The sequence below is a fragment of the Bemisia tabaci genome, chromosome 6 (genome assembly GCF_918797505.1).
Source record: "Bemisia tabaci chromosome 6, PGI_BMITA_v3".
Classification (NCBI taxonomy): Eukaryota; Metazoa; Arthropoda; class Insecta; order Hemiptera; family Aleyrodidae; genus Bemisia; species Bemisia tabaci.
The window spans coordinates 53,874,732-53,894,453 of NC_092798.1; the positions used below are offsets into that span (position 1 = coordinate 53,874,732).

General features: G+C 38.4%; 1 protein-coding gene across 2 annotated transcripts; it reads right to left on the reverse strand.

Moving 5' to 3' along the window:
• Window positions 1-301: 301 nt before the first annotated feature.
• LOC109042010 (maltase 2) lies at window positions 302-14,705 on the reverse strand. 2 transcript variants are annotated; one of them, XM_019058547.2, is made up of 11 exons: window positions 14,547-14,705; window positions 12,912-13,168; window positions 12,269-12,448; window positions 10,715-10,872; window positions 10,249-10,374; window positions 9,438-9,676; window positions 8,371-8,566; window positions 5,712-5,955; window positions 4,520-4,715; window positions 3,676-3,816; window positions 302-1,996 (listed from the first exon to the last, which is right to left on the reverse strand). In XM_019058547.2, the coding sequence occupies exons 2-11, from the start codon at window positions 13,078-13,080 to the stop codon at window positions 1,825-1,827; spliced, it is 1,821 nt and encodes a 606-aa protein (XP_018914092.2). In that variant the 5' UTR covers window positions 13,081-13,168; window positions 14,547-14,705; the 3' UTR covers window positions 302-1,824. The 2 variants fall into 2 exon arrangements, with proteins under 2 accessions (XP_018914092.2, XP_072158082.1); XM_072301981.1 differs by lacking the exon at window positions 14,547-14,705 and adding an exon at window positions 13,977-13,995.
• Between the last annotated feature and the right edge of the window lie 5,017 nt (window positions 14,706-19,722).

Sequence of the window (19,722 nt, forward strand, 5' to 3'; positions counted from 1 at the left end):
GCAGCTTTAATAAGACTGAAGTCGACTTCAAGGTGAGAACTGTATGTTTCAAGTACTTTTATTCTGAATTATTGAAACCTTTTATTAATTATGGCAACGCTGTGCCGGACCAGAATCGTGATAGTCATCAAATGAAGTCAGCGTTGAGCCGCGAGTCTCAAGTATTTCGGGCAGGGTCGTCAAATTTCCGTACCCCTCAAATATCAATACCTAGCTACACCAGCATTGCATTAATTCTCCTTCCATTTTTTAGTACGCCCCCGATCTGCCGAGGGTAAAAACAGCAACAATTTAACAACAATTTCAAGTCATGAGATGTTTATTTTTCATTTCCATGACAGTTTACAATCTTGCTACATATTTCAAAATAATTTTTGGCAACTTTCATCGCTAGCAGCGAGGTTAACATCATCTTGAATCTATCACATATGCATTCAAAAATAAATTATCCTTGCAAAACTTAATTGCTAAAACAGTATTTACAAAATCAGGAGTCAAAAATTCAGATATGGCTCTTAATGCTTTTTCTACAAACTATAAGGAACAACCGGTTATATTTTCCTCTTTTATATTGTCTCGTGCGGATCTTTTGTCCGAATTCAGAAGTAAACTCACTTCAGTCTTATCATTTTCTAAGGAAAGAATCTCATTATTTTTCCCTTGTTTTTTTCTGCTCATTGTTTATGTATAATTAGCTCCCTTACTTATCCGTTCTTATTTTTGCTTTCATTTAAAAGCACACAGACTCAACCCTCTCAACTGTGCTAGAAAGAATCTTAGTTCCTGCGGAAAAGAATTCGTTCACTTATCTGTTAATCTTGTATACATTTAACGAGCTAACGCTTAAAATCCTGTGTTGCGCACGCTCTCAAAAATCTTCTTTCAAAAGAAAGGAAAAAAATTAATAAAACATCATGTGCGTCAAATTATGAATCCATACAAAATCTTATTGAAAACTGGTGACCATTAAAAACAGAGGATTCGAGTGCTTTAACTTGGACATTCAAAGCTGGCACTCATAAATGCTAAGAATTTTACAGCAGGTGCCATGAATTGATTTTCTCTGCCTTGTTCCATCTTTCTCTTTTTATTTGTTTTTCTTTTCAATATCGGGCCAACGAGGAAGAAAAACAAAACTGAAACTTCTCTATAAAACAGCTTATTGAGTACTATCTTACGCACTTCTCAGATACATATTATTCCTAAGAATGGACCATTAGACAAGGTGCGAAGTTAAGCATTCTGATACATGTCTCTTAACCAAAATTTAACGTGCAACACGATTCGTGCAACGAAAATTACTGAAATTGACTTCTGGCCAAGGAATTTAATGTTTTTTGACGAGTGAATTTAAACCTCTCGCTCAAGAAAACAATGGTCTACGTACGTGATATCACAAACAAAACGTTACCGTGGCAGTCTCTGCGATACAAAAATATGGCAATCTCAATCTTGACGCTTTTGGCTCAGCTATAGTAAATAGTTTACACTTTCAACAATAAAGGGTGGGAAATGAACAATGTTAGACTGTGAAGCCTGCTGAAACCGCTGTAGTGCGCTATTAGACTCACGCGTAACGTATTATGTTTCTTGTGACCGCGCGGGTAATTCAAATTTTCCGTAACCAATGTAAAATCAAACCGTTATTATCTTAGTTAGGAGTTGATTTCAGTAATTTTCTATGCAAGAATCGTGTTTTAAGTTAAATTCTGGTCAAGGAACACGTATGAGAATGCTTAAATTCGTTTACCTCGTGCAGTGGTCCATTGCCTTTTATTCCTTGGAATAGTCGAGATTCAGTTGATGAAGACGTACATGGTACCTCTAATAGCACTTCCAGCTTAATAGAGTTGAGGCTGTCGTCAGGAAAATGAGGTATAGAGAATAGGACAGGAGAGCACCGTGACTGACGTGACTCGTACTCAAAACCACTCCTGCTCTCGGCCGTAGCTCACCGCAGACTTGTCCCTCAGCCTCACAAATTCTCACTTTGTCCCTGTAAAATCGGATTCATTTTTAATCACTCGGGTGCTCAGACCGTCAACGATTGGGCTCTATTTTGCAATGAGAATCCAATCACTCCAATTCTCCTAATATTTTGTCCGATTTAGAATCAGACTTAACATTCGGACTTGATTTTGCAATTAAACTTCTGTTTCCATGTTTTCAAAAATATAAGCTCTCAAAGTTTCCAGATTTTGTCCGACTTCTCAGCTACTCTATTTGGCTCATCCGTGCACAGGGTCATACGAAAGTCCTGCTCCACCCCTGTAATCCCTAGGGGTTCTTGCTCTTTTTTAGGGTGGTGCCAGAAAAGTTTTGGGGATCCGGAAAGTCTTTGTTTTTTAACCTACGGGGGCACGCAAAAGTTCAACTCTCAATCTCGATGTGTCCAAAAGTTACTAAGATTGAAGCGTTGGGTGTAGAAGGGGCATTTCTTGATAGTGGTGTCTCAGAATCACCGCTAACGTTTCATCCATTATTATTAAATCATAAATGTTTGGACTTTGTCGAAACTTTTATTAAATTTTCTTCATGATTTTACAATTTTGAAAACGGAAAACTTAAAAAAAATTCACCTTATAATTTCCGCTCTAAATTATAAATTAACAGTGGAGATTCTGAAACACTGCAATCAAGGAATGCCCTTTCCGCACCCAACGCCTCGATTATGTCTGGTGCTGGTGGTGCAGGACTTACGGACCTCCCTGTATAAGCTCCAACCTGCAGAGAGAAACAGCTGGGACATACGTTATTTCCTAAATGAGTCAGATATAACTCTCGAGCGCAAAATGCGGTCCATTTTGTAATGTTTGTTACCTGAGTCAAATACTTACAAGGAGAAAGCCTTAAAAGCATAAATATCCTGATTGAGATGAGAGCATGAGGACTGGTTTCGCTGCTAACTACCATGAGGATTGTTTTATGAAAATTTTGAACAAAAAAAACGTGTGAATTTCCGAAGAAAGCAAAACAGAGGTTTTGAACTTGGTATTTCAAATAAGGTGTTTCGGAGGAGAAGTCATTGGAAGTTTGAAGCCAGCATGTCGGCTGTCGGTGCCAGAGCGCATCTTTATTTCAGAGTGAGCCCTGGAAAGTCCAGAGTTATACGCGCGTGGAAATTGAGACAAACCCATAGGTCACAGTAGGAGCCACGATTTCTCGTCTTTCCTATTCATAGTAATCATAATCAATAATAGAGGCATTTTCACCATTAGGTGAAAATTGTATCCTAAACGTTAGTAATTTTACCGCTACCCCAGTGATATTATCATTGAATGGTTAAAGCATCACTTCTCATTGGCAATGGCTACTATGAATTATGAGCTTTCATAGAACACCGTTCTTTTATGGTAATTTTAGCCGTGGTTCTCTCTCAGTGTATAATAACCTTCTTCCATCATGAGAGTGTATAATAACTCCAAGAAGCTCAATTAGTTTAATTTTATATTTTAATTTTAATAATTTCTATAGTTTTTGCATTGGAAAAGTTTTTCCGTTTTATCTTTAGCATATCTCTTCATTTTTACTGCAATGTTTAGTTCTTTGGTAATTTCCCTTTTCTAAAATTTTTTTATCTCCTCTTTATCAGTATCAAACTCTCAGATTCCAGCAATTATAATACCCTCTCGTTCAGTTTTACCACACCTGTGATTAATTTAATTAGCAGCTTACCCTATTTTCAAGCCGGAATTTATACTGCTCGTGTGGACGAACATTGTATCAGGGAGTGATGAATCCAGTCGTTTTGCACATATTGGGTCTGGTTCTGTCCCAAGGTTCACTAATACTGCAATGGTTTCTTTCTCGTGTGATCTGAAATTTCAAAACGTCATGTAATATAAATGAGCAACCGAATTTTCACTCCAAAACGTTAGATTAAATTCCGTAATTGCTCCGAGACGTAAAAGGCAAATTGCGTATTAAAATTATGTGTTTTTAGCTTTAAATAGTACAAGAACATCTGACATAACTATTCGCACTCAGGTGAGGAAAAAAGGCTTTAACTGAAACGATAAATGGATGTTGCGGACTCATTTGGAAGGTATCGCCTATTTGAATCGCGCCTTCAATTTCGCCTCACAGGTCCTAATAATTGAGAGCTCTGTTAGGTATCGATCTAAAAAAAAATACTCATTTATCTCGCTAAAAGTTTTAAAAAAATTGACTCCTGATAAAGTTGGTTATAGTATCCGTAAAAATTAAAACTAAACATTTGGAGTGGATTATTTGCACTTGAGCTGCCAACTGAGGCAAATAATGAAGTATTATTAATGCCCTTTTCCTCCTTCGAAATAAATATTCTATTTAATATCATGATTAGCGGCCCGATGTGGACTCAATCTGTAAATTTTTCAAATTTACATTTCTATTTCCGATTTTTTATCCATAGACTGTAATATTAGTTTCAAACAATACTTTCAAAAAAAAAAAAAAAAAAAAAAAAAAAAAAAAAAAAACATAGTTTTGATTATTGTAAGGCTCAAAACATTCCTTTCTCAAGCGAGGAAATAATTACCTTGTGAACATGTAGGTCCATTCGCTGAGTGCGTAAGAGTTGAGAGTGCCCTTTTTAATTATGGGAGTCTTTCTCAAAGCTGAAAGTCGCTTGAAAATGTTCAAATGACTGTTGGGATCTTGCTGCTGGACTTTTACGTTTTTCCGCCAGTATCCGGGATTCACCGGTAACCATGGTTTGTCGTTTGTCGTGAAACCTTAAAAATGTGAATAATTAGTCGGCTAATTTTTTCAGGTTTAATTTTTCCATGTTCACACTCTCTAATGTGTCTTCAAACAGTTGGTGAAAAGGAAAACAAAGTCAGTCCTACCTCTTCGGTTTGGTTCCAGGGAATTAAGAGGTAAATATATTTGGTTGCCTCTGCCTCACTGCCCCTACCGTGCGCATAAAAATTTCCCGATAATGAGAAATATTTTTTATTTAATAGGTACTGTAAAACTGACCTTTAATAACGTGACTTTGATTTAGCATCCTTTAGCTTTGATTTGAAGCGAGCTCGAGTTTGTACGCACGACTTCCGTCAAAATGTCTTTCTACTCCTCGTATATGAAAACCAAAGAAAAATTAGAGCTATATCTTTAGAATCAAAGAATTGAATCTCATTCGTGTTATCTGTAGTGAACAAGCAACAATTCCAGACTAAAATGAGCTTTATTTTAACAAACATGAGTAGAGCATGAGAGGAGGTATCGATTTGACTGCTTCAGCCACACATAACTTCCATCATTTTCCCGCCACTGCGGCGCGTTTGAAATTCCTTTGAGTTTTTGCACTTTGTAAAAGCGGGCTTGTCCGGGATTTTGGCTCCAAAAATACGCAATTAATCACCCTGTAATCTACGCACTTGGTACACTCAGAATTTTAAATAAAAAACACAATTGTTGGTTGAGCAAGCTATTCTTGACTTTTGTCTGAACAGACGATAAGGGAGCTCTGCACTGGTAATAAAAAAAAACCTCTCGGACCAATGCCACGGTGCATTGACTTAAGAGAGCAGTTTCTTGTCGCCGGATTTAAGAGTCTTGATTTCTTGTTTCAAGCGGATTTTGCATTGACACAAGAGTCCAGACTCTTAAATCCGGCGACAAGAAACTGCACTCATGAACCAAGCGGTTTTTTTTACCAGTGCACAAATGAAATCTGGAGAGATGGAGGTTTCAGATAAATTATCAACGGGATAAAAAGAGTTTACCAGCATTTTTGGTGTCATCCCAGAGCATGGGGGCTCTCTCAGGATCCCGGGAGTCGCTCCTGCCCATTCCCCCGTTGTTGGGATCTTTCCTCTGGTCATCCCGAACCGGACTGTCCTCCATTCCGATTTCAGACCCGTAATAGACGCACGCCGTGCCCGGCAGTAAAAGTGCCATCATATTCCACGCGTCAACACTCTCCGGAGTGAGTCGGGAACTCACTCGTGGGTTGTCATGATTGTCCAACTGTTCAAACAAAACATTGCACCAAAATTATAAAACGCAGTAATATTGCCATGTGACTTCAAATAGCCCTCTCCTGTCATCTAGCTAATCTACGGATGCATCTATATCCAGAATCACAAAGGAATAGCTAAATGCGTTGTTTGTTTTATACATTTATTCGTAGGTGCTTTAACAAATCTGAGAGAAAATGTGAAAAAGTCCCGCGCCCGTTTTCTTCAGATTTCTTCTTCCTTCGTCGGAAATGCGTCAGGGGTGTAGAATGACGGGCTTGCAGAATGTTCACCAACTGGCGATCTGTATTTCGCGGGTGAACAGAGTACACTCCGACAGGAGCCGCGCGGATTTTTTGTTAAAATTACTTCGACAGCGATGTTTTTAGTCAGATTTGCTTCAATCGCGCTGATTTTTGTTGAAAGCACTTCAATCGCGCTTCAATTTCGTCATAACTTCGACCGCGCTGATTTTTTGTCAAATTTATCGTCGACCACGCTGATTATTTGTCAAAATTACTTCGACCGCGCTGTGGGCTGCGATAGAATTGCGCGAATGCCCCCTCTTTTACCTTTTTGGATATGCATAGGATTGCGCGAATTTTTCTGATACTGAAAACTCACATATCTGCGCTAGTATTCAATATTTAAAGAGGAAGCGTTAATCTGGCAACCTTGGTAGTTTGTGGTAGATAGCTACATCGCGCAAGACTGTTCATTCCCTATTCATTTACGGGCATGTCTCTCTTCGATAGATAGCCCTCGCAGCACGAATGACCCAGAGAGCTTTCGTAGATATTCAAAAAGTGAACTAGGGGCCTCTGGGCACCAACCACTGAAAAAAACCACACGTTAAAATCTTGGAACAACCATATTCAAGTTTCTTAAGAGATGGGTGTATTCAAAACGCGACGGGTACACCCGAAAGGAAGCCTATATTTATCTCTGATTGCAACGTTATGCACCACTTTCAGGTTTTATTTTTAATGTATGTTTTTAAAAAGCTACACACAGTTTTTCTGAAAAGTTTCCGCGAATTCACCTAAATGATCTCAAATAAAAGTATCAAAAATTTCGACGCGATGTTTCCGTTCGTTCTATTTTCTTTCAATGTGCCCAAAACAACATTAAATCTCATCTAAATTTATGAATCGTTACAATGAGAATACATATTTCCCCTTTAATTATGGTAAAAACTTGAGCAGGAAGTCTTGCAGTCCAACAGCATTCCGATTCATTCTTGTAGGCGCTGATTTGCGTTTCAGGCCAACTGACCGACTGTACTGCGTTTGGCGCAATGCGAGAAGTATTCATGCAGTCTTGTAGGCGCTGATATAGGCTGTGCGCCGACCGCGTTATTTGGCGCAATGCGAGAAGTATTCCTACAGTCTTGCAGGCGCTACTGTACGTTTAACGCCGGCTGCACTGTTTGGCGCGATTATCCGAACTCTCGTTGCAATAAACGCGGCATCGAATAATATAACTTATAAAGCCCATGTTGTATTTTTACGCCGCATAAGGATTTCAACATGGTTTCGTCTCTCCCGAGTAAATATTTTTCTCCGAGAAAAGTTAGGTAAGTTCTTTATACCCTCGACCAATATTCAATCATATCAATTCATTTATCATTACAGGGTAAGACATCGATAATTTGTCAACAAACTGACCTATGCTAGCGTAACATAATAATGCGTTTATTTTCCAATTGTTTCCTGCTTTCCCAAACTTTTACCTTAATTAACTTAATTTTAAAATTCGCGCATTCCAGTAGCGGATGTTAAGGTTTCTATTCGCGCAATCCTTGATCATTTTTCGCAAAATCCTTAAATATTTTCCTAGACCTTTCGCGCAATTCTGGATTACCGGCGCTGTGTAACAATGCACAGGGAAAATTTGCGTTTTGCTGGTGAAAGACTGTTGAACTTTCTGCACTCCTGGAGAATGTTCTCCATCACGCCATATGATCGCGTGGCCGCTCGCATAAGAATTGGGGAATTTTAACTTTTTAAATTTTTTTATAAATATACATTTTTTTTTGAGAGGGGAGGGAAGGAAACTTTTAAGCGCGCTGCGTTTGGAGTGGGAAACCGTTAAGCGCGTTTTTTTATACAGAGGTGCAATTATAGCAAAACATGACATTCTGGGGAAGGCCAATTTTAAATTGGAGAAAGCTAAGAAGTTGCTGCACCCCTGAAGTGCATCAGCGATTTTTTTAAAGTCTAAAATGAGTTGCAAGCGAACGAGGGTACTTAAAAGAGACACATTTTCGGCATGCTCATGAGGGAATTATCGGGTTTGAAAAAAACTTTGTAATGGTAACAATGAATTTGTCAGTGGCTGTTTCTGTTATATGTAGCTGAAGAAAAGCATTCCATCAATTGGATTGAATCAATTCAACTTATTGTCATTCTGTTGATGTACGCACCACCCAGTTAGGTAGAGCTCCCTTTGGCAGTGTGTGGGTCCATTCTTGAATCATCTTATTCAGCTGCTTCGCATTTTTATTTATATCCCATCGAACGAATCCAAAGAAAAACGGAAGGTGCACATTCGGATATGAAGAATTTCCCATGTATTTCACCAGTTTTTGTGGAGTGGCATAATCCTCTGTAGCTAAAAATCTGCGAAAAAGATAATGGATCACATTTCTAAGCAAACGATCACCTAATGCATAGTCTGTTCAATGTGACAATAACTGCCAAAAACAAACCATAGTTTCCAAAATAATTTCCAGCCGGGAAACTGCCGATGTTTTGAGTTCTTAATGTAAGCTGTCGCTTTAAACTTCGGACTACAATATCAACTACAATGGTTGGACTGCATTTTGCAATTTGGACCTATAAATTCTGGCTCATTTGAAAAAACACTTATGTGCATAGGGAAACTAATGGCACATACGTTGTTTTTAAACCGGGCCGGAATTTATAGGTCCAAATTTCAAAATGCAGTCCAGTTAATTCTTGCTCATACATAGAACCACCTATCTGCGTACGGAAACCGAAGGCACATTATGTTGTTTCTCAAATGAGGCAGAAATTGTAGTTCTAAATTGCAAAATAAAGTATTCCAAATGGACGTATTTCTGTCAAACGAAACTGTGTGCATTATGACGTGAACTCTGTTATGCATGTATTCTTAAGGGTCTCAGGGCTCATGTTTTAATGCTTATAGTTCCGTTTGATAGAATTACCTCCAAATAAGAGCTGAAATTCACTCGGGGTCAAAATGTAATCTTAAACTAATTTGACTATTATGCGATGCAGCCTGTGAAATACCTACAAATTTAATATTGTCAATCACCGGAAGAAAATTGTCGACCGTATGAGCAGAGTCGCGCACGCCCCTTCACATATTCTTTCGACGTTTTCATACCTAGTGTATGAATATAATGCACCTAAAATGTTATCTCTGTCACAAAATGTAATTCTGAAGTTTTAGTGGGATACCATAAATTTCGAGGTTTTTTGTCTGTGTCACAGATTTGCGTCCTACCTAGTTTTGCCATCTTTCTTTGAGTACTCGTCCAACATGAGTCGCCAGTCGTGCGTTAATACATAGTTTTCGGGTTGTTCCTGCGTGTAAATGTGGTCGAGCATTTCGAAATCATTTCCGGTTCCTGAGGGCGTACCCACCACCGGCTCGTCCTTCAAATGAGAGGCCTCATACACGTGCTTAATTGCGTCGATACGGAAACCATCCACCCCTGTGTCCAGCCAGAACTTCATAACATCCTGCAAAACCACCGTCAGACTCCTTTAGTTTTTCTTCCCTGTTTCTAGTGTTTGTCTTTTTTTGAATGTAATAATTTTAACTGAGTCAACTAAACGTGTATTACCCCCCCCCCCCCCCCCCCAACTAATGTTGCAGCATATTAAAACAAAAAAGAAATGGCGTGAAACTCATTTGTATGAAACTATTTTAAATACACGAGCTTCGCGTGATTTCTTTATTTTACAATATGATTGTGAAACCCCCGGGAAGTTCCGGATTGCAATGTATTGTTGGGAGTAACCGTGACGTGCGACGAAGAAGTCCCGCGTCTATGTCGCGATAATAACGTAACTTTGCAACGCATTTCCACAATGCAATCAAATGTTTTAGCAATCTTACCAAGGTAACTAAAGAAAAGTACCTTCTGAAGGTCTCATACTCTCACATTGCTCTAAAGGAATTGTGGCGTCACTTTGACTTGTTTTTCGTGATGAAACTTTAAGTTCACAATCAAGTCCTAAAAAAATTCCAAAAATATTCCTTCGTAATGCTCGGGCAACATTGTTGATAATATAAATCATATCATGCTTACCATCATTTTTTGGTAGACCACGGGACTGCGGTAGTTTAAATCAGGTTGCAGTGGTGCAAACTGCATGTAGTAATATTGTTTCCTTTTCTCACTCCACGTCCAAGCACTGCCCCCAAAAACGCTGAGCTACAAAAGTAATGACATTCATGAAATTCATCCATTTGTCACTGATTAATTTAATTTCTCATCCATGTAGGAGCAAAGAAAATCAAACTCACGATGAAAGTTTGAGATACTTCACCTCCCGTGAGCCAGAGATGTTACAATACAAATTAAATGCAACATTGCCGAATTATTTTTTCTTAGCCAATACTTTTGGCAATACATAACTAGCTTGAATGTTTCTGTGAACATTTTGTAAATAAGTCGATGAAACTGTCTATCTAAAAACGGGTGAAAAAAGCTATTTCGGTCTCTATTAACTCTTTCACGTAGTTATTTTGTAGAAAAATGCATGCGTTCTTACCCAATTGTTCGGATAAGTAGTGTGCGTGTCATTTAACGTTTTCCCACTGTTCCAAATGAAGAAATCCTTGTAGGGTTCAACGCCATCTTCTGACAACCTGAACCAGTCACTTTTAGCACTCATGTGATTCGGAACGAAGTCCACTACCAATTTCATTCCTGTAATGCACAAAATTAATTACTTTGTATCGTAGCCCTTTTATACCTGAAGCGAACTTCATTGATTAATGGCTCAAGTCGAAAATTCGTGCTATAGCATGCTATTATTTACAAATATCGAAGCACTGTTATTATCATTTTTTTCTTTTCGTTTGTTTTTCTGAAAAAAAAAACTCAACATAGATATCTCATTGTGATTTTCTTTACACTTTTTTTAAATAAAGAAAAATGTCACAGAAAATTTCAAGAAAAATCGTCGGTTCGTTTTTTACGCGAGTATACACGAGCAGAGATTTGTAACGTCGCGTCGGAACTGGAGTTACGGTATTTTTAGCTGTAAAAATGTGTATGGGGTGTACATGCTTCGACTGTTCCCCCTTTCAAAAACCTCACCTAAAGGAAAAAACGCGGTTTTTTCTGAAAAATTAAAGAATTGGTTGCTCAAAAGAACAGAAGTTATTATATAACAGCAGAAAGGAAAAAATTAGCATGATATCTTAGAAAAGGGGTCACACGTCGAAATATGGACAATTTTTCCCGTATTTTTTTCTCTTTGCCCACCAGAGGAATTTTGATGGTTAGTATTAGCCCCAGTCAATCGGAAAAATTCTTAAAATGTCCAGCTGAGCAAGTGCCTGTTGGAAATCGTCGACGATTTTCAAAGAATACTTCGTTTCAAAAATCACATCAAAAACTGGACTGCGTTTTGCAATTTGGAACTATAAATTCTGGCCCGATTTAAAAACAACGTATAAGCCATCAGTTTCCCTATAGGCACATAAGTGTTTTTTCAGATGAGCCAGAATTTATAGTTCCAAATTGCGAAATGCAGTCCAATTGATCGAAAAGACTTGTAAATGAAAACTAAATATTTTGGCATGGTAGACATTTTATGAAAATCACCTCAAGTTAGGTTTTAATCGCGACTTCCACATCCCAATAAGCACCGTATTTGAACTCCAGATGTCAAGTTAAATGGGCATGAAGGAAGGTAAATCAATTCTTACAATTTTAAATAATTTGTCTTATTCGTTTTGTTAAAAACTCTTTAATGTTCTTACACCATTGTGCACATTATTGAGTTTCATCAAAGGATAAAATCATTCTAAGCCGAGTTTTTTGGATTACAGGTGAACTTTTAGAGAATAAGATAGAACTGGAAACTTTAATTCACACGTAGCAAAAATATTTCAGCGATCCTGTGCTTCCTTCTTTATGATTTGTAGGAACTCCAGCAGCTTCTACTGCTTGTGTTAGTCGACATCTTTTGAAATTTGTGTATGCAAACCTCCTACAATGAACCCCTCTTTTCTGAAGAAAAAATGCCTTTTTTATGAAAATGCAATGAACGGAATGCTAATGTAAAGCTAAGGGCTCGGAAAAACTGTGTTCCTACCTCTATCGTGGATTCCTCGGACCAATTCTTTGTAGTCCTCCATCGTGCCAAACATGGGGTCAATTTTCTCGAAGTCAGAAACATCGTAACCCATATCGACCATAGGTGACTCGTAAAAAGGTTGAATCCAAACCGTGTCAACTCCAATGTCTTTTATGTAGTCCAACTTTTCATAAATTCCTGTACGAAAAAGGGTACGTGCTTACATGTTTGATTTTGGCAAAGTGATTTTTCTGTGAAATATGTTTAGAGTAGAGGAGCATACTTATAATTCTGTTATCTAATGTTTGGAGAGGTTTATGCAAAATACATAATGCTCTCACTATTGAAGTATATTTTGCACTTCTTAAAATAGCATTTCATTACCTATCTTGTGTTTTTTTCTGAAGTCTCTTTAATTTTTATTTCACGTGTGTTTCAGGTATGTCATATATACTGGTTGCATTCACTAAATTGCTGGAACCATTTGTCTAGTGAGTAAGGGTTATTATCGTAATAGTTAGTTCTTCTTTAGTTATAAGTTTATTAGTTAGATGACTTGTTCGTAGGGAGCAAATCAAACGGCTAAATATTTTTACCGTGTTTATGTTTACAAATCCATGTTCAATTTGTACTAATGTGAGGATTAGTCTTGGAAATTTACCTCTGAGATCACCAATTCCATCTCCGTTGGAATCTTTGAAGGAGCGAGGATATATTTGATACATGAGCGTTGTTTCCCACCAATCAGGTTGTCTGTCGCTTTGCAGCGTACTTCCCCAAAGACCGATGAAAGTAACAGCCCATAGGATCCATTGTCTTATTATGCCCATTGTTGGCAAAAAACAAATTTGCAGCCAAGCTCGTTCAGAAAACCGTTAAAGCCAAAGTAAAAGTCGCCTCAGAGTATGTTGATTTAATCTGGAATGGAAGACCCCGTTCGTAATTGTGTTGGTTCAGGAATACTATTACATTTATAGTTCGGTGGGTCCAAGGGTTAGCGGACAACTATTTACGGTTTCATTCTTTAAGTAAAAATTATATTTTTTGACGTAAGACGCCTCCTCCCTCAGGAACAGCTCTAGCACTGACTTTATATCTGATTCTGTCTACAGTAAATGGTGAACCTTCATTTAAACCACACGGAGTTGAGCCTGAATTTTTTTCAATGCTTTTTTTCATTTTTAAGTTCTCAAGAAGAATCTTGTATCGGACAAAGAGGGACTTGGTATCAATTTTTTCCACTTGTTGACGGTTTGTGACCCAAAGTTATATAGTGGACTTAAATTTCATCTAAGTATTCCACTCAAAAGAAAATTGAAAGATCAAACTTGGCGATTATGTCATGTTTTCCTGAGGCCAACCGGTTGCGAAAGAAGAACCGCCAAAGTTGAGAAAGACCGATGATGAAGACGTGGCAACATTGCCTCAATTTTAACGAAATTATCTCTTAACTAGTTGGTCGCAGGAAATAAAAGATTAGAACATGAAAGGTGTGTTTTCCAAAAATTTTGGGCGAGAAAAAACATGGTATAAGGCTCAAGAATCGAGCGCCCACCCCTCCCTCGAGCGCAATAGTTGGGCTTGTAATTCTAAACCCAAAATTGGATATTGCGATGAAACGTGTGCTGCATACATTTCATGCAAGTTGGAGATACAGCAAGATATATTTTCAGAAATTTAGAGACTGTTCCTCTAGGGGAGGCGTTTTTGGAAAAAAAATTCATACCTCATGTAAGTGGTACTAATTACCGAGAGAATCGAACCTAAAAGTATCGCACGTTCACCGTCGGTCACCCTGTATATGCTGTAGGCAACATTTGATAAAATGGTATCCATATAACCATATACGGAACATTTGACATCTGTTCCCAGCAAATGGAAATATTATTCATTCTATAAGTTTCCTGGAAGCTCGTGAATATATCTCTTTGAATTTTTAGGAAAAAAATTATATTATTTGAAAAATCGAACGTTGAAAACTTTATGGAAAACCTTTCACAATTTTCCTCGAAATTAAATATTTTAGTCATGGAAATTTCGTCTAAAAGAGAAAACAACTGAGGGAAGTTCATAACTATCGCATCGAATGCAAGATTGCAAATTTGGAATCTCATGTAATCATACATATTCTTATTAATCTCTTGGAGACTACAAAAGCGCTCAGGCTTCTCGGAGGAGGGGGAAAAAGTACGAGAGACTTACGGAAAAATCAGTTAATTTTTCCAAATCACTAACAATCAAAACGTGATTTCTCAATCCTGTGCAAAAAATGTTTGATTTTATTGATGTCACTTACCAAACACGAGGTCTAAACTCAAACTCTATTGTGACCACTGATATCCTCTCATTGAATGGTCTAACACGACTGAGCAATGCGATAAGCGCCACTATTTGACAAGAGCCGCGTACGTCCAATTTTTATATGCTTGATTATCTAACTTGTCCATCTTCAAGTGCTTGGTACTTTTCTGGATGCGACGTCTTATCTTTCCACGGATATTCCTCAATAAATCACTTATGGTATTTATAAATAAACTAAAATATTGTACAACCTCTCGAAGACTTTCCATCTTAGTGAGGTGATGTATTTATGATCTAATCTTGTCATGTTGTCAGATTTCCATATCTATATTATTATAGTCTATGGTGCGTCGCTAAAATCTCCAGTCTGCTCTCCAGAGGATCTTCAACACCCGCTGATTGACGTCAGCTAGCCGCGTTGTCGTAGTCGTCTGCCGGATTTGTTTACATTTTATTTCGAATTTTCGAATACATGAAGTCAACGAAACCTTCCATATTGCTTGAGCTTTCATATCAATGAGTGAATAGCACACCAAAAATCTGACCATGTTGCTTAAGAAAAAGACCAGAAAAATACGCGAGTGAAGAGGAACTCGTAATACCTATTGTGTATAGCCCACACGAACTTTTTCGAAAAGTCTGTTTAAAGAATGTCCGAATAGAGTCCAACTTGTTCAGAGATGTCATTTTTGGGTCATTCCATTGTAACGGGTGTGACAACAATTTAACTTTAAACAAGAATTTGAACTCTTTCTTGGGGTTTAATTAAAAAATTATCTGCAGCAGCAGAAAGAACTTTTTTAATAGATCATTTCAGTTTATCAGAAATTGTTTTTACTTTGTTCCATTCCTCAGAAAAAATTAAAAGGCATGCGTAACGGGTGTGACCGATTTTGGAAGTGAGTTTTTCCTCAGTGAGTGTAAAGTGGAAACTCAGCGAATTTTATGAATGTAAAAATCTGATTAAATCATATGATGAAGCCAAGGGTTTTTGCTTCAACTGCCGATGATCCGTTTTCGATTATCTGTTTTTCTTTCCTTGAAAAATGGGAAAGTTTGCGTAACGGGTGTGACGTAACGGGTGTGACAGATTGTCTCTCTGAGGTCCATCATTTCTGATAGAGTTTAAAAGTTAAAAAACTTACTTTTCTTCTTCTAATCAGTAAATCAATCAACAGTTTGACGCATTTTAATGTAGAACATGCCAAAACTACATTTTTCTACAGGGTGGCCCAGACTTACCGTCCCAGGGCTTTTCTTCGGGTAACCCAGGATTCCCCTTTCGTCCCCGCGGTCCTAGACCTCGCATGGCCCAAATTAACCACTTAAAAAACCCTGGCACGGTAGGTCTGGGCCTATAGTAAAGTGAAAATATTTCAATCAAATCGGAGAGAGTTCAACGAGTTCTATTTGAAGTCCTTTTGAGATAAGGTGTATTCACTTTAAATACTGAAATATGGCAAAAAATTTGACTATCTCTCTCTTATTAGGACGTATTTATGCGAAAAGGAGATATGTGGAAGTGGAAAGATGGGGTGTGCTCGTTAGTGGTCGGGCCATAAGAATGAATGGGGAATATAAAGCGCCAGTGACGTCAGCGGCAATGAAAACGCGGAGGCACGACGGGGGATCGTCGTCGTTGGTCATTAACTCATGAGCCCTGTCCACAACGCTCTCTTGCCATGCCCGCGGCTCATGAGTTAGCATATTTTGGCGCTTAGCTCCTTTTGATTTAATGTCGAATCCCGCTTATCAATTTTCTCAAAAGGAACTATATCCACTTTTACGTTGATTCTTATGACCCAACTAACGAGCACACCCCATCTTTCCACTTGCACATATCTCCTTTTCGCATAAATACGTCCATTAGATGTATACATAATCTCTAATTATGCATATGAGTGTATTTCTTGTGATAACCGTAGAAAAAACGGTGAGAAGTGCGGCAACATCTGCATAATTGAAGCCTCTTCTCGTTGGTCACACCCGTAACGTGTCACACCCGTTACGCATTTTTGCCCATCAATTGTTGAGATAAAAATTCCAAAAAAATACTCCAAAGCTGTACTTGACTTGAAGACGTACGGAAAAAATTGGCATCTCAAAATGACATGAATTAAAATAGTTACATTAAAAAACCCATGTTTTGCGTAACGGGTGTGACAGTCAGAACACTAAGTTTTAAAAGTTACATATAATATACAGTAATTACTTTTAAAAATTGAAACTTTGCAGGAGCACATTGAATCAGTTTCTTGACAACTCCCAGCATAACCTGAAACTTGGTTTTGGATGGAACACCAGAAAACATTGCTACCAAACTGTCACTCTTTTTACAGTAGGATAAAGCTAAGCAACAGGGTTACAAAACACGTAAAAATTGCGAGAAAAAAAACAAAACGGAGGTAAATCACATATATTTCCAAAAACTAGGAGTATTAAGGAGTCGAAAAATAAATATCGTTGGGTCATTTGGAGGGGGGGAAAAAAATACCCCCCGGACTACCTAGGCGTGGAATGACCCTTTTGCTAAATCTGGATGGGGCAAAACTGGGATAGGTCTTTAAACATTAACTCGAACCAAGCGATATTATCCAAAGAAGATGAAGGGCAGGGAGGACGGTGCACCTGCACAACTGCACACCCTGTATCTCTTAGATACTCTTGTAAAAATAAATGAGATCCGCTCATGAAGTAACTGTGGCCTTACTCTTTTTTGGAGCGCCATTCAGGGTCCTATCTTGATGAATGGATTCCATCTTACGTTTGCTCGGGCACGGGCAAGCTTACCAGTGTTTTTCTTAAATCCCATCGACTGTCCTGTGTTACAAAAGCAATTCTATTAATTGTCCCCGCTTTCCTCTGTTTTTTAATTCCGTGGCATTACATTTATAGGGTGAAAAGCATTTGATAAGATTGGTCTAAAAAAAACTAAGAATGATCAAAAAGCTCTGACGCGAAGCGTTAGAAATATTTTGCTTTTTTTAAATTTTTCACCTTAGTTATTTCAATTAAATAGATTTTCCGTCGCAAAATGTAAGATGTCTTTATGATTGCTTATTCATGCAGCTGTATTAAACAAGAAGGAACACAATTCGACTTATTCAAAATGAAACTTGAAAAACAATAAACAAATAAATAAATAAATGAAAATGAAAATCTCTATCACACTGTCTTAAAAGGGTGGTTTTAGCGAATATGTATTATCACTCGTTGGAGAGAAGTCTTGCAAGCATGGATTGATCTTATTTAATAGTGCAAGACTTTTACGACGGAAATTCACCAAGATATGAGTCCACTCATCGGCAGGCTGATGGAACAAACTGCCACGCACGGTCGAAGCACATCACTTCAAAACCCCTTGAAAAATACTTACATTCTGTTTTACAGTATTGCACTAATGCCACCCTCCAGACGTACTCAATAGCTTCACGGAAAATAACACTGACTTACGAATCGGCTTATCGGATTTTGGTTTTTCAAAGTGTCTCCTTCAAGCATGATGTATGGCCTTTTGATCGCCTTCCGTCTAGAATCGTTAAGTTTTTCAAAATTTGGATCACGCATTGTCAGTGAGACAAAAACCTCTCGAGATTATCTATACTATAAGCTCCAAGACCTCCTAATTTTGCGAAACTGGTGACGCTTAGTTCCAGCGTTCTACCAAGCCGATTTTTATGATTTTTGCGGCTATCGACGGGCAATTGTCTCTAAATAAGCCAACTCTTTTCAGATTTTCAAAATATGGCCCAGGTTTTTTTATATTAAATGGTAAAGTTGCGAATTCTCCCATTTAAACAATGTAAATTTATATTTTTTGTCATAGTTCGTTTGAGCGTTCTACCGGGCCGATTTCCATGGTTTTTTCGTAAATCGACAGGTAATAGGCCCTAGATGAGCCCGCTCTAATCAGATTTTGGAAATAGGACCCGGGTTTTTTTAAAATCACGTTATAAAAGTGAGTGAATTTACAAAATGCTCCGGGACTGCTACCGCTATGCGCGGGAGGATGCGCAGTGGTCGAGGAGGTTGCGCAGTAGCTAAGTAGCCTGCGCATCAGCTCTGTCCTTATCTTCACAAGATTCGCATCCGTTTCCTCCAGACGAGCAGTGGTCAAGTCGTCTAAGACGTCGACATTGTCTACTTTCATCACGGTGGTGTAGGTTCGAACCCCGACATCTGATTTTCTTAAATATTATCTGATTGTAATCGTTGTTTTACTGCAATATTTCATCAAGCTGTCATTGCAAAACGCGTCCTTTCGACTTCATTTTTTTTTTTTTTTCTTTATTCACATAACAACAAAAATCATTCCAATCTAAAAGTAAAGTGTACCTCATATCGTAATTTTTTAGGGGAAAAATAAAACCAACATTGATAGGAGGGTAAGAACAGGGCCGCGAAGCGGCCCATTTATTGCGCGGAGCGCCTTCAGGGGGTTGGGCCGCGTAGCGGCCAGGGAGCGTAGCCCCCTAGTCTTTTATATTCACGAAAAATGTAACAGTGATGACAGAGCAATAGTGTAACAGAGCAATGAATGTGACAGTGTGTCTCGGTGTGGAATTTTCAAGTGCCAGAAAGTCATGAAATTCGGAATAATATTTCTAACTCAAGCTAGGAGAATAGTTCTCCTTGTGCGATGCTGTTTGAGGAGGGAGAAAATTTGCAGTTTACGGTGAAAAAAGTGGAAGTATTAGCATAAGTTCAAGTTTGGTGCTCGTGTTATACTATTTCACCAAGACGTGCTAATGCCAATGGTCATGGGCGTGATGAGGAATTTGTAACATGGCGGACAAACGAAGGACGGACGTGTCCGTCATGCACTTGTATAGATCTAGTTGTTAAATAACCCAATAGGCATAAAAATAAAGTGTGAAGCACCCTTCCCCCTCTTGTCATTATCTGTCCGCACGACCCACAAATTCTCCCAAAGAAGGGTTCTTCTTGTGCAGAATCGCCTTCGCAACCCATGCAATGGACTAATAATAAAGCATGTTTCATATTGGGGCCAAAGCCATAATGAAACATGTGGCTATTCCAGATGAAAAATTGAAATCTCGCCTTGATTTTCAACCTCAGATTCGCGAAAAATCTGCGCGACCCGCTCATTCGTGCGTTGCGTAATGCAGCCGTGGACGGGTCGCTTCCTCCCCCTGCAACGCACTCGTGCT

Excerpts from the sequence above, each read along its gene's own strand:
- LOC109042010 (XM_019058547.2), bottom strand. The coding sequence starts at position 13,080 with ATGGGCATAATAAGACAATGGATCCTATGGGCTGTTACTTTCATCGGT. Across the intron at positions 8,567-9,437 it reads AAGAAAGATGGCAAAACTAG|ATTTTTAGCTACAGAGGATT; the intron begins GTAGGACGCAAA and ends TCTTTTTCGCAG. Across the intron at positions 1,997-3,675 it reads AATTCCGGCTTGAAAATAGG|GGACAAAGTGAGAATTTGTG; the intron begins GTAAGCTGCTAA and ends CCGATTTTACAG.